The sequence below is a fragment of the Neofelis nebulosa genome, chromosome 1 (genome assembly GCF_028018385.1).
Source record: "Neofelis nebulosa isolate mNeoNeb1 chromosome 1, mNeoNeb1.pri, whole genome shotgun sequence".
In the NCBI taxonomy this organism is placed as follows: Eukaryota; Metazoa; Chordata; class Mammalia; order Carnivora; family Felidae; genus Neofelis; species Neofelis nebulosa.
The window spans coordinates 83,198,198-83,213,839 of record NC_080782.1 but is presented as its reverse complement, the minus strand read 5'-3'; the positions used below and the strand labels follow the sequence as shown (position 1 = coordinate 83,213,839).

The window sequence follows — 15,642 nt, the reverse complement described above, 5'->3', positions numbered from 1 at the left end:
AAAATCATTTGGCTACACAGAGCTGCCTCATGTCATTCTCTGCATACATCATCTCTGTTTTTTCTCTTTTCCTGCATAATGGCCCAGCTTTTCTGAGAGTAGCTGTTGTCCCGAGTGTGATCCTTTACTAAAATGGGGATTGAATGAAGGTGAAGCACAAATTATCTGGACGCAAAGGAAAACCAGGCATTTGAAAAGGACCCAGAAAGGAACGAGTAATGAACCAGAGTGGCCTCGATGAATTGCTGTAGAGGGAATTCTCAGTTCTGACACAAAAGGAACACATGGATACCAAGGAAAACCAGGGGTGGGGGGGGGGTGGGCAGAATCTCAGTAGGAAGCCTGCCTCATAGGCTGGTCAGCACAGAGGGTTGAAGCCAGTAGCCTTCCAGATAGCAACAGAAACAAATGCATTTTATGAGTAATAGTTAAAAATTCAAACATGCCGGTTCTGGGACACAAGATACTTGGAAGGGTTGACATCCCTTCATAATTCATGTTCATTGTTCCTCTAAGTAAAATATGTGTCTCCCTATAGTTATTCTGTTAGGAATTGTACTTTAAAGGCAAGAGGACATTTTTGATAATGCACATCTTAAACTTTTCATTAAACTACCAAATTTAAATTCTACCTTTTTGTGCACTCTGACATTTTTGTCTGGCATTTTCATTAATTTTGCGACATACATAAATGTAGCTGAAATGTTAACTGATCAATACTTTGTCTCTCTCATGTAGCACTAGCACTCCATTCCCTAAGGACCACACAGCAGAACAGAAATTAAATGTGTAAAATATCAAATGTTAATGTTAAACACAGCGGCACTTACTGTATAACGACAGAAAAGGCTAAAACAATTCCAAATGGACAGATGGTACCACAAATTATCTACAATCACATTTAAAGATTAAAGTTTGTCCTGTAAAATAATTCTTTGACGCACACTGAAGTGTGTCCTTTTACTGATAGCTCAGTTGTCCAATTATTTTTGTGCTCATTACAGTGAGAAATGACAGTACTGAAGAGAAAGAGAGAGTGCGCACTCCGTTTTTTTTCTTTCCACGTTGCACCCACTGACATCCGCAAGAACACAAATGTCTGGTCAAGAGCCTGATGAAAATTAGGCCCAATTTATGAGACATTTCCACGTCTGCAATAGATGATTCCAAAAGACAAGCAGGGCCTTCTGCGCCACATACGTCTGTGTTTGCTCTCAGGCATACAATATTCATAGTAAAATTTAAAAACCTAATTCATAGCACACAAAAACAAGGACATTCCCAGGAACATGTTTGCTTATGTTTTATCCCTCGCCTCCCCGGCCGACCGCAGCTTTGTGTCGTCAGCCGGCTCTAGCGTCTTCCCAGAGCGCACAGGTAGTGCCAAAGGGGCCGGAACCTCTCTAGCCCTACGTTTCTTAGGCTTTCCACTTTAACTGACATTGGGACAAAAAGATCATTGTCTTTCCATTTTGGTTTCATTATTCTACATTTGTTTTTGGATAGGAAATTGGAAAAGAAAAAGAAAATGGGATAGAAAAAAAAAAAGGCTCTTAAACATTATAAAGTTTACTGATCTGGGCCTAAAACCAAGCCACATAATGGTACAAATGCATGTGCTCCGTGAAGCAGCTGCATTTATGAAAAAGTGGGCCAAGTGGAACCAATATTATAATAATAGACCCGAGATCCATCAACAGGGAATGATGGGAACAATATGTTTGTAACAATGGGGTGCTGCTCATACTCTTCTCCTAATGGAAAGCAGTTCTTTTCAATAAACTGGCCTAAAAAGGCTCTGGTTATGCAACGAGATCTTTGAAACATTTCATTTTTAAATATATCACTTAATATCTTTAAGACGAATAAAAATCCTACAATACTTTATTTTTTTTTTCTGAATTGTTATGATACTTAGATTATAAGGTACATATTTTAAAAGCTCTTTTAGAAAGAAAATAATATCTGTTGTGTGGCTTTGGGTAAGGTTCTTTTCTGTGCCTCAGTTTTTTCCTCTGCATATTGGGAAAATAACAGTATCTACTTTGTAGATTGTTGTTAGGTTATTGGGAGTATTAAATTCACGTATTCATGAAAAGCACTTTCGTGCATTAGTGTCTGTAAAACAGTTTCCTGGTACATAAAGGCTTAATAAGTATTGGTTGTTATGATTATATAGAGGATTATTATATTATTATTTATAGGATTATGAAATAGTTTAGAATTTAAATGAAAAGTCCAAGGAAAGCATTAGGCTATGTCTATCATCATTTAATAACTAGCTCTATTAGAGCAAAGCCTTATATATCTGGCATCATTGGAGAAGAGTTTCTTCACTTAAAAACAAAAAATTTCACATCGATTGACTGGTTTATTGGTTGGTCTGTTGATCTGGATGGCCATTTGTATTGGGAGCCTACCAAGTACTAGATACTCTGCAGGTGATGCTGGACCACCAGGGTGGAAAAGGCAGGGCCCCCCTTCTCATGGTATGCCCAGCTCAGGTCTAGAAAAATGAAGTTCAGTTTTGTTATTCGTTATTTTAGTCACATTCGGTAGAGTGTAACTCAGGGCTTGTATTCAACGAACCTGTCAATGTTATCATTTCTTCTCAAAAGTACTCTTCTTGCACATTCACATTGCGACTTGTGAGGCCTCTTCTCGTCATTCGTGTCTGCAGACCCTTATCCCACCTTTACTGTGGCCTCCCCCTCCTTTTTTGCAAGCATCTCGCATTCAGTTTGTGTTTTGTAGGATGAAGGCTGTTGGAAGCTGACTACCAGCTGAGAGAGATATTATAATCTGTCTTTCCCAGTGAACTTGGATACCCTAACAGTGAAACCACTCAAGTGTTATCATGTACATGTACCTAAGTGTCTCAGAATTTCAGCACCTGATTTTTGTTAATCAAAGGAAACTGTGAAAAAAGCCTGCCATCTTGAATTCGTTTTACGTCAGTGACCTCTAGAAGCAAGAGAAAGTTTATGAAGACTTATACAATACATTGTAATATTAAAGCATTCCGAATGAATGTTCCTGAACAAATGACATAACTGTATAGATTCCCCTGTTTTCAAATTTCACAAACAGTTGTGCGGGATGACTTTGGAAGGAGCGAATCAAAGATGGCATCATGGCATTTTTGGGAGAATATTACTGCATCTGTTATGAGGGCCCACGGAACCTGGAAGTAATGGCATTAAATATACACAGAAACTCAGTGCCAGTTTTTCCTCATTAATATCAAAGTGTCTCTATGATAGTGAAAAATCATAATCCAGTTTGCTTAACAGTACCCCAATGTATTTATTATGTGGAAGAGCTAACTAAAAGTATATTGACAGAGGAAGATTTTCTTTTCCCAAACTTAATGATGATGGCAACTGCTTTCTTTAAGGAGACAACAACATGTCTATGGGAAGCAGGCTGCCTAACTTTCTGGTAACTTACAACACAAAGGGACATACACACTCTTTGTTCCATGTGCTCAGACATTAATGAAAGTCCTATACAAGGCCTGAGAGGAGGACAGAGCTCAAAGTGCTAAACAGATGTGCAGACACTCATTTGAATGGTAATACTAAAATGTTGATTTGTTACTATAATGAAGGCTCTTCTTATGAGCTCCATCATAAAGTCATTTTCTGCTAAAATGGAAACTATAAGAAAGCCTAAGGTACTCATCTTCTAACAAATATGACAATAAAATAAAGGATTTCAGAAGAAGGACTCTACTTAAATTTCAAACTGAAATCCTGAATAAGCAAAACTAACGTGAGAGCGGAAAATCCCAGCTAAAGCACAGAGGAAAGTATTCTCTCAGATTTTCTGGCTTTGCTAGTTGGTCTCATCAGCAGTTTTTAAATAACCAAAGTAAAAGGCTACAAGATGAACATTGTTAGAGGACTATTTAGATCTATCAAATTCTCACTTGTGCCTTTTTAAAAACTGGAAATCTCAGAAACAATAAAACGTCTCTTAAATAGGTCACATCTACTTCCAATTGATTCACATATTAAAATATTACCAACCAGCATCCTACTGCCAATGATTTTCATATTTTGAAAAAAAATCTATAGAACAATAACATTAAAATAAGGATGGCCAAGATCATTAATTTTTTTTTTAACACTAAGGACTTTTCTTGGCTCTGTTATTGGGATTTGGAATTATGCAATATGTAAAATTTTACTTTTTGACTGTCATGGAGAAAATTATATATTGGCTGAGATTTCTTGCTTTCCGGAAATCTGGTGGGGGTGGGGGATGTATTCTTGGACTCAGACCTTGAACGATCCATCAGGTTCCTGCCCACGGCAAATCTGTCCAGTCAAGTCTTAAAATAGGAGTTTTAAAATGGCCACATCAACATAACTGTTACTATAGCCACAGAAACATGCAGCTATGATTACTGAATTTAATGAATAACAATGTAAGTAATAAAGAATTATCATACCACAAAAGCAGCGAGGCTCCTTGGGGGTGAATCCCAATCAAAGCAACTATTAACGTAGTATGCAGCATTTACGAGCACCATGACACAACGCTTCATTCTGATAAAGTTTCTTAGGAGCAGCTATACAAAAGATGAAAATATTATTAGAATTTGCAAGACTAAAAGCCATCAGATATGGTACAAAATTCTTCAAGTTTAGTGTGACTTGAAAAGGATTCATAAAGTTAATGAAGTTGGAAGAATATACCAAGCAATTTGGCTCATGAGTGAAAGGAAGAGAAGTATCTCTGGAAACAGCAGAAAGAACTGAATTATAAGAACAATTCCTTAGCTAAATAGATTTTCTTAAAAAAAGCATTATTATGTGGATTGGGCTACCTATGTGCGAAAGGTAAACATCTCCAAAAATTAAAGACATTTACATACTGTGAACCTTAAATATATTTTTAAATTCTTAAATCTTATTGTGGTTTTAAGATTCTTTACATGCCTTAATTTCAAGATATTTGAAAGTGAAATGGATAACGTGGAATGTTTCAATTTCAGGTCTTAGAGAAAAACCCGTCAAGTATTGCTTTTTTTTACAGAAAACAAAATTTTCATCATTTTTGTGGGATTCTCCCTTATTTACTATCAATTTTTCAGTCTCGGTCTCTCTTGGTCTCTCTCTCTCTCTCGCTCTCCCTCTCTCAGTTTCTCCCTCTCAGTCTAATTCTCTGTCTCTCCTTTCCACAACAAATTTAAATTATATTTTCTCATTACTTTTTCATCATTTTGGAGTTAAGAAAAAAATTATGGTAACCAAGTGCTTTACAAAATCTTTCATTAAAAAGGCATATGAGAGTTGGTACAATTTAAATCTAAAATTTAAAACAAGGCATGGCTACAACTGTAAAAGAATAGCCCATATGCTAGATGATGATACAAAAAATGATCTACAGCTGTGCTAATAATTAGAATACTATGTCTACGGGTAATATTTTGCTAATTCCAAATATACTTCAATAGTGATCTGGCATTTTAAAGAAGTAGTTATATACAGTTTCCTGAGGTCATATGGAAAAAATATGTATATGTGTATGTCTAAATATAGATGCATGTACAGGCAAACCAGTTTTAACAAGTTATTAAAATTGAAATTCTTTCAGGAAAAGAGTCACCCTTTTTGTTTTCCTTCTTTCCTTCCTACCCTGATCACCGTCCTTTTAGAGCTACTTTCATTACTTTTATCTATAATTGTGAAAACAATGTAATCTGTATTTCTATTTAGATAGATATTGCATTTGTAATGCATGCACTGTCTTTAAACAACCAAAGATCCCACTGTTTACGGTAAATTGATTAGATTTAAAACCAAACTAATTTTAGGCTTCTAATAGCACAGAAAATTGTTCAATATTTTAACACACACAAATGAGTTCTGTATGCTTTATCGCCGTAACAAAAACATTTTACGTTAGCTGTGTTAATTGGAAGTAAACAGTTTTTTAAAGAGGTAGCTTAGTACCCTTTCTTAACTTGATAACAAACCTAATTTAAGACTGTGTCTAATTACAGGATATCAAGCCTTATTTAAAATTTCTTCATGACAGAAAAATCAGATGTGCTGATTTTCTATTTTCCTAGCTAAAAATGCCAATAAAAGTTCACTTCTAAAAGATCATAGTCAAAATCTAATTAACAGGGAGGTTTCCCTTAAAAGATGGAGCCCCTCTCTTGTGGATTAGAGGGAAGAGCTTTACGCAGGGCTCGCTTTACACACACCTGCATCATACCTGTGGGTGGTCGTCTGGACATATATTTGAACCTCAGCTTTTGGTGTTCTCTCTTACACATTCCATGGCAATCAGACAGTATTTTATGTTCAAAATGATCATTCTTACGCCAATGCATGAATACATATCCGTTCTATGCAGCACCTACAGTATCCCCTTTCCATTCTGACCACCCCCATCTAATTTATTAGTTTGGTATTGTCCTTGCTTGATCTTTTAAGGAAAGGAAGGGAAGAGAGAGAAAGAAAGAGAAAAAGAAAGAGCCATTTCACATAAGTAGGTGATCAACAATTCCATAGGCTTCCCCCCTCTATACTTCCAAAGTTTATTTGAATTTACTTAGATGTTTTACAGATACAATCAGGTCTTCCCAGAGGGGTTAATCTTTCCTTGCTCTTTACCTGTTTAGAGAGTCTGTTTTCCTCTTCAATGTACTTCTGTTCTTTGGGTATTAATGTTCGTAAGCTGGCTTTCACCTATACATCAACATATGTGTCTGTTATGGATTAATATATTACAAACGTTTACAAGTTTTTCACGCAGTTCGATTTGCAATAATTCCTAAAGTTTCAAAGTCCTGGCTGCTGTGCTCATAAAATATAAATGTATACAGTTGCACATGCATGCGCTTCCATTTCTTACGCCGGCAGGCAGCGGCCGAAGCACAGCCGCAGTGGCAGCCGCCAACTATAACAGAAAGTGTGGGTGTGCCAGGCAGTGGCAGAAGCGTATTCTCCAGGATACATCAAGGTTTAGAGAAAATGAGGAATGACAGAAATTCTCTACAAATCAGGAACAAAAGCTTTCATGAAACTGAACTCTTTAGCAGTACAAAAAAGCCAAAGTTAAGACTTACAGCATTAAAAATCACATCTATTTCAAGATAGATGACCCCCTTTGTTGGCCCTGTCAGCTGCTTGTTTTTCAAGACGTAGGCTTTCTGTTCACCATTTTGAATCTGCGGGAAAAGGACATGACAGCCGTCTGTCTCGCGGTCTCCACTGAATACACTCCCTCAGTGACCTTTGACCCCCAGCTGCTGAAACTGACAGAGAACCCAAAACAACTGTGGCAATTCTGACAAGTACCTGTTCATTACCAGGATCAAGTCTGTCAGGAAAAATTAACTATCATGGGATTCAACATGGCCGTGAATTGAGTATGTTAAAATTTTTAGTGTTCTTATTACAGACCTTGGTTGAGAAATGACAGATACAGAGCTGAGGGTTTTTTTTTTTTCCTTGAGCAAAAGCAACACAGAGCAGTGTGTCAGGTGAATAAAACTTACAGACAGCAATGGTATAGCAACTTTGCCCAGAAAGTCAGCACTTCGATCCCGATCTTCATCATAAACTGTCACTTCAAGAACTGAATGGATATCTTTAATGTTGCTGCATAATAAATACACATAAGACGAAAAGACTTCATCAGTGGGGAACAAGAACAAAAATGCTTTTGAAAATTTAGATGGCTCCAGCTGATTTTGTGTGTATGTGTTGTTATGTATGCTATTTGCATATACACATATACAAGGTAGCTTGGTATCTGACAGAATTTCCCATAATGCACCTTAGTAGACTACAGTGATGGTTCTATTATCTGAAACTTTGAACACCACTGTAATTTCAAGTTATAATTTTTTAATGAAATATAATCTTCCATCTGGATGGGCGCAGAATAAGTTATTGTAAAAAAAAAACATCAATAAGTGGCACTGATGTTTTTGAGACTTTTCCCTCTAATTATAATCACAATAATTTCTACCTTCCTATTAACCCCATGTAAAACTTCAGTAAATTTGATATCAGCAAGAGTCACAGTATATTTTTCCTTTTTTGTAACAGTAGGACATCTTTTTGTTTACAGTTCTTAACAAAACTTCTGGTAGTTTTATAGTAAAAATTAACCAACACATAAAACAGAATGGAGAAAATGTAACATTGATAGCTTTTGTACCACCCCAGGATTTAGAAATTAAATAGTGTTCCATTATGTTCCACAGACAACGTATGTTAATAAACAACTGTGTGAGCTCTGCATTTTTGTTTCTGGAAAAATAAACCCCCATTGCTGACAGCATTGATTCTTTGATCAAACTGTTTACCAAGAAAACATGAATTAAGAGAAAACAAAAAAAATGAATATATTCATTACTGAAAGACTGCAACCACATGTGAGAAGAGGCTTTATCAGGGCACAATCAATTAATGGCTTTGATAATAATCAAACCTATTCATTCAATTATGCATTCCAGGGAAAAACACTCTCAACAACCTTCTTAGGAGTGCAAGTCTCCTGACCAGGCTTTCATCTCTTATAAAAATGTGGAATTCCTTAAAGATAAATTGGTCAGATAATTAAATCTGATTAGTTACTGGCTCTTAAGCTGAGACATTATAAGAAATTAATGAGGAATTTAGCAGTTTTCATATACAAGAAAATAAAACTATGTTAGAAAACTTTTAAGAAGTACTCTGTTTGGAGAGTTTTCCTTTGTTCAGAGTTCATTTCTAAAGCCCAGTTAAAAACATACACACACACACACACACACACACACGCACACACACAACGAACTTAGGAGATACTATGGTGTAGATCGGCAGCTTTTTTAGCGTGTAGTCAAAAGATTTATAAACTTTTTTTTTAAAAAAAAGAAAAATCAACCTAAATGGTGATGTAACTAGGACAATACTTAATGTTCTTATTGTACTAAAATGCAATAAAACAAAACTAAAGCATCTCTGAATTCGAGACTGAATTGTTTGCTGATTTGAGCAATGGAACAAATAGAGCTTTGTCCTCCCTGGTGTCAGTGCATTTGGGGGGAATTTCAATAGAAAGCATAAAAGGAAGAAGCGGTATGGCAATTCAGTTAATGGGAGCAAAACCCTTAGTCAAATCATATAAAAATCTCAGTTTAAAAAAAAAATCTTTGAAAACACAGAAAAACAAAATACGCTTTCCCCAGGCTTCACTATCAGAAAGGTAGTGCAATTATGATTTTCGGTGTTGCCAGCAAAGGCAGTCCAGATGTGCTGAGTTGTTAATCGGTCAAGAATAAACACACACACACACACACACACACACACACACACACACACAAATATCTCAAAAATAAATATTATTAGCTCCAGTTTTGAAATGAGCTCAAGGTAATGATTACTTACAATGTGAAGATTTTGTTCCACTCAGGATTGAGATTTTTGTAGACGGTGTGTGTTAGCAGCCTATCATTGTTCAGTTCCACTACACAAAATGGGTCACTTTTGCCTATAAGAGATTTGGGGGGAACATTTTCAGTACAAATAGCACCCACAGTTCACAGGGTCATGATCACGACCACATCTCTTTTCTACAGAGTTTTATAGAAAACAAAAACTATTGTACAGTTTAAAAAATTTAAAAACAACATCAAAATACAGTTAGACATAACTGGATAATGTTAACAATTGTTGTGATTCAGAGCAATTTAGAACCTGAAAAAAGTGAAAGAGAGAAAATTATATAGCTGGTATTTCAATTTGCACTTTTTTTAAATACAAAAATAACACTACTGCCAATTATGAGAGAAGATGTGATGCCAGTTTATCCCTAAGTCAATTTGTATTTAATTCTATAATGATCCTTTGAAAGGCTCAACCCCTTCACTTTTATGCATATATTTTCCAACTCCTCTGACTCATTAGTAACTTATAACAGAAACTCCTAAACAAGTTTATGTTGGGAAAACTGCTTTATTACAGAATTACTCCATTTTAATGTACCTTTAGATTCCCTCCTGAAATATCTATGGCATCACAAGAAGGTAAATTAGACCCTCTGAGGCAGAAGAAATTCTGCCATTTGAATCCTAACCGCTCAACCAGTCTGCATGTTAAAGAGCAGTATTTTTTTCCTGTCCGCTGAGAGTAAAGAATTCGGAAGTTATCATCTGTTTACAGGGACTCTGTTCTGCCATAGTCAAATCTTGTCCATTCGGCAATTATATTGTGCGATATCCTCAATATTTCGTAATGTCATGTGAGGTATTATAAGAACCCCATAAAGTCAGAGGCTCTTTGGGGCAGAATTAATGATATTAGTGCAGCATGTAATTTGTTTGATACCTTATACAAATGACAATGAAATCAATATTTAGACAAAGCTGTCCAGAGGTCATATCTTTTAAACTACAATATTGATTTAGACTACAGAAGAGGTTAATGTGCATATTATTAACTTTAATGATAAAGAATAATTGTTTTAGATGCATTGTGAATTGTAGTCACTGTAGTTTACACTTCTGTGAAAGCTTAAATATCATTGAAGATTTTCAATTAAATTTTAATAGGAAGGAATTCATTAGCTATCAGGGACAGATAAGCTATGTGTTCCCTCACAGCAGTGTATTTACTTTCCATATTGTAATTCTTAAAGCGAGCTGTACCAACTTTGACTCACCTTTAATTGAACGTATTAGTTTTATATTAAAAAAAGAGATTAAATATATGTGTGTTATTTCAGCGGCCTCATATACCCCAGGTTGATTGCATACTTTAACAGCATGGTGGTCTTTCCAATTTTTGGTCATAGGAACAATTTTGACTGAAGAGTAGAGACTAGAAAGCCTTTGAGGACGGGTAGAATTTTTATCTCTGCCTTAGGATCTGTATTATCTTTTTTCATACACAACGTGGGAAAGAGAATTCAAAAAAGAACAGTTTGTTCATTAAAACACAGTGCAATACGTTTTATACGCCACATCCACAATTTTATTTTCCTCCGTGAATTCCAGTATAAGCATAAAAAGTAGATTTGAACAATTTCTAAAACCTCACTTCTTTTCACGTAGCTTTGTGCTGGGCACTATAGTGTGCACAAAAGAAGAGGACATAAACCACCACCTCAAATAATTTATAAAAGGGTGGGACGGAGAAAACACCTATCTGTAATGATCAGAGAGAAAATTAAGGCCATATTTAATAGAATTCAATGTCAAAAGAGTAATTATTTTACTATCACTTTAGATAGAACTTTAGATTAAGTGATGAGTGTTGGTAACTTTTACTTAAAAGCCAAGCGTAACGTTCACACTCTTCCTGGAACCTCCTTTTAATCTTTCTCATATATGTGTACATTAATGTAAATCTTGATTTAGTAAAAAAAAAAAATAACAGAAAAGAAAAAGAAAAAAGAAAAAAGACTACATAAAGAGAGCACTTATTGGCATTTTTGTTTCCTTATTTTCACTTGCTTTATTTCAGTTACTATTAGATTTCAATTGACTTGGTTTTACTTGCCCTCAAGTGATCAACAATGTGTAAGAGATTCAGTCAAAGGTGCACCACTTTTTCAATTGCAAAACACAAGAACAAACTTCAGAGACCAATATCTATTGGGGGAAAAATTACTTTAAACTTCTATCAGCAGAAGATGAAAATCCTCCCTTGATTTTTTTTTTTTTTTCCTACAGGAATTATATTCAATGGTGTAAGAGGCTTTCAACCCCATGGAAAGTCTCTGAACTCACTACCTTCTTTGTTACTCTATCTGTATTTGCTGACAAAAGATGTGGAGTCTTAAAGAAACAAAATCTGTTCTTAATGATTAACTCTTTCCATATTTTGTTAAGAAACGAATACATTTATCAAACCCTATGCCCACGAGGCAGTGTCCATCCTTATTTTCTTACCATTTACTTGATTATTTTTCAAGACCATTCCTAGAGAAAACTGATGTCCTCTGTCTACCACTCATTCTCTCAGTCATTGTTTTCTATTAGAATGAAGATGTTAAAGCCCTGGAGACAATGCTGCACCAAAAATAGTGTGAGAACCCTCTGAAGCCACTTCTCAGTCATTTTGCTGGACTAAATTCCAGTGGCATGCATCATTGGCAGAAATATTCATTCATATGTACCTGCTTATAACTTGAAATGGGTAAGCAATGTAATTTTTAAGAGACCATATTAGACACTGTACCAAATGGAATGGCGCTTACATAAAAAAAAAAAAAAAAGAGCCTTTCACCTCAGACCAAACTACTATTTAACATAGCTTTAATTAAATGTATTTAAGCATAAGTCACTAGGCAAGACCTTTCCCAATAACTGTGTTGTATCTTAGTAGTCGGCCACACACATGCGAAGAGCTGGCTAATGTTTTGACTACAGATTCATTCACTCAACAAATAATTATTACTTACCATGTACCAGGCAGTGTTCTATGTGTTGAGAATGCAGAGGTGCATAAAATAATAATAATAATCCTGACCTCAAGGTGGTTACATTGAGGAAAAAGATAGACAATGCATACACACATTTTATGGTACTTTAGAAGGTGATAAGTGCTATAGAGAAAAACATCGGGAGGACAATGAGGAGTGCTTGTATATATGTGCAATTTTTAAAAGGACTGTCAGAGAAGGTCTCACTGAAAAAGTTCCACATGGGCAGAAAGAAACGAAAGAGGCAAGGGAGTGAGCTTTGGGCTACCTAGAACAACAACAGATTGTGGAAAGGTCAGAGAAATAGCTGTGCCTGGTGTTTCTAGGAATATCCAAGAAACCAGTGTGACTGAAGGAATAGACTGGGAGAGGGGGACAGTATTCGATGAGGTATGGGGAGGGTGGCAGGTCTCTTTAGAATACGTTTCCTCTAGAAGTGCTAGGGGAAGCTTTTGGAGGTATTTGATCTGATGATGGCTGCTATTTGGAGAGTAAGGTGGAGAGAAGCCAATGGAGGAGGTAGCAGAAGAGTGAGGAGGATACTGTGATACTCCAGGTGATGGAAAGTGATTGGATTCTGAATGTATTTTGAAGGTAGAACCAACAGGGCTTGAAGATACCAAAAGTAAACAATCTACCATGCCTGATACTGTTATTGGCTGATGAAAAACAATTTACTGAGCTTAGCTAAGTCAGTCTTTTTTCCCAAGGACTAGAAGCATTCAACAAAGTGCTCAGGGTAGCTTTCTCTGGAATCTGGTAAAGAGGAAAATTTACGTAAGGAGAGAGCAGCCAATTTTATATTTAACTTCTCTTCAACTTTTCCTTCTAAAAAGTTATGTTTTTACAGTTATCAGTAACGGATGCCAACATCAGGTCTTTACACACTGTTATTTTCGACTAATTTAGAAAGTATCCTTCTGCCACTGCATGATTCAAGGGTAATTAAAAATTAACAGCAATTTCAACCAAAATAATAGTAAACGTACAATATCAAATTCTATAAACTTACCACTAAAAAGCATTCACCATAGTTTTATTTTAAAGAAGTGGCTACACATAGTTAATGTGCTTATCCGGCTTGCTAAATGATGCTTTAAATGACTGGCTTTTCAGTTTCTAAATTTTGCAGCCTTGATTATGTGCCACTTAAACAACTGAAAACAATCACAGAAATACCAGTGATGGACCTAACCATTAATTATCTCCTTAATTATTCCTTCTTTTCATCCTTTTATCGTTCCAGTTAGACCCCGTGATATGCTGCTTCGCTTGTTGAGAGTATCTGAGGAGAGGGATTGACTACAGGAAGCAGTGTTGATGTCTGTTAAGAACACGGTATTCTGTAAAGCCCTAGAGAGTGATGCAAAGATGCTGCTTGTAATGATTTCATTCAATTCTGTATGGCTACAAGTGCAAGAAATTAAGGCAGCATGCAAAGTTGAACTTTGTCTCTGATTATTTTGGGCTATTTAAACAGCCTAAATGTATGAGAACAGATTACATAATCGCTCATCTCCCTCTTATTCTAGTCATAAGGCTAAAGCTGACCTGTGGGTACCAACTGGTTTTCCCTTAACGTTCACTGTTTTGGCTAAAAAGCGCCTATCCTCTCCTTTGCAGTACAGGTAAATGAAGATATGGGTTTGGATGCAAGATAGAAATTGCAGCGTTTGGCGGGGACTGGAGCAGTGGGGTTGATTGCATTAACCACCATGACTGCTAACGGAGAGTCTTAGCCTTGCTTGAGAACATTGCAATTTTCCATGTTGACAATCTTCTAGAGAGAAATAGGAATACCTTTTGAAGCACTCATTACTTATTGAATGCCTGCTCTTCTCACCCCAGAATTATAAGTATGATTAAGACATAGTCCAGCACTCAAGGCACGCACAATTTAGTGGGCATGATAGGCATGTAAATACACAATTATAATGCAGGATTGCAAGTGCTGTAATAAAGGTAAGTGAAGGGTGCAATGGAAGCAATGAGAAAGAAGCATATCATTCTCTAACTCTAGAACAGGAAGGACTGAGGAGGCGAAGACTTCCTCAGTGGATGAGCTGACCCTGGTGATCTATGGTGATGACACATCTCTATCACCAACAATTTTAGAAGGACAATTACCTAAAAAAAAAGACTTTAACAATTTATGACAAGCAATGTTTAGCTTAAATTTATTTCTTTATCCTTTTGATAGGGTCTCTACAACACAAAAACTTAAAAACATGTTATGTGATGACTATAAAGTAGATACTTAAAAATACTGGGCTAGGACTAATGCATTTGTCCATAATCTAGTTAAATACGAGGGGCTATTTTTTTCCCCTATGGATTTTTATAGGGGGAAAAAAATCTCCCGCGGGAATGAGAATTGGAGATTCTTCTATCTTAACTCAAAAATAAATCTATAACAAATTTTAAAGCATATGCTCTAATACCTAAATTCTTCTGGTGAAAAGCCATTCCCACCACAGTAAAAACAGATGTCAGAATTGTCTCCAGTGGGCATCTTTTCTGGCAATCTTCAAAACAGCACTGAGGAATAAATAGGATGCAGTGACTGGCTAATTCTCTCTCACTCTTAGCTCTTGCTCTTTGAGGTCACAACACTGACATATTTATAAAGAACTGTGGGAAAGTCTGCACCACCCCTGCTTGCTTGTTACCTGTTATGTGGGCAAGTGGACTTCAGTTTGTGCAAACTACTGGTTTGAGCATTGAAGTCACTCAAAAGATACTGAGAGATATTCTTGCTCCCAGAATAGAAAGTTAATCCTGATCCATCAGTGGTGGGCTTTGTCCAGGGTCATTTTGCTGCTGACAAGCAGCACAGTTTGCTGGATGTGATGTGTTATAGAAATGTGTGTGTAGGGGGGCTACGCAGTGACCACCTCTTTGTTGCCCTGTCTCTGAAAACACAGAAGGCTTTCAATAGCATGGAAAGCAATTCATATCCATTGGGGCCTTTTATTTGGGGCCTACCTTGCACAAATTAAGCTCCTTGGTTTAATTTCCTCAGGTGTCACAGTTTGAAATGGCTATACTTTAATCTTTTTAAAAAACTTATAATCATGGTTGCCCTCTGTCCTTTCCACAAACTGGAATTTCAATCATAACATATAACAATGTTCTACATACATGAGGGAATTGCACAGGGTCCAGCAAAACAAAAAAAAACAATGTATGTCGGATATATCTTGCAAT

General features: G+C 36.2%; 1 protein-coding gene across 20 annotated transcripts in view; it reads right to left on the bottom strand.

Annotated features, from left to right (window-relative positions):
* MCTP1 (multiple C2 and transmembrane domain containing 1) overlaps window positions 1-15,642 on the bottom strand; it is a 535,749-nt gene that overhangs the window by 149,466 nt on the left and 370,641 nt on the right. For 19 of the 20 annotated variants that reach the window (XM_058706103.1, XM_058716425.1, XM_058698881.1 and 16 more), the window contains 5 exons: window positions 9,399-9,501; window positions 7,520-7,622; window positions 7,088-7,189; window positions 6,633-6,707; window positions 4,457-4,576 (listed from right to left, as the gene is read on the bottom strand). In XM_058706103.1, coding sequence (XP_058562086.1) covers window positions 4,457-4,576; window positions 6,633-6,707; window positions 7,088-7,189; window positions 7,520-7,622; window positions 9,399-9,501 — 503 coding nt within the window. Of the gene's footprint in view, window positions 1-4,450; window positions 4,577-6,632; window positions 6,708-7,087; window positions 7,190-7,519; window positions 7,623-9,398; window positions 9,502-15,642 lie in introns of those variants that run through there. The other variant, XM_058727403.1, reaches the window with a different exon arrangement.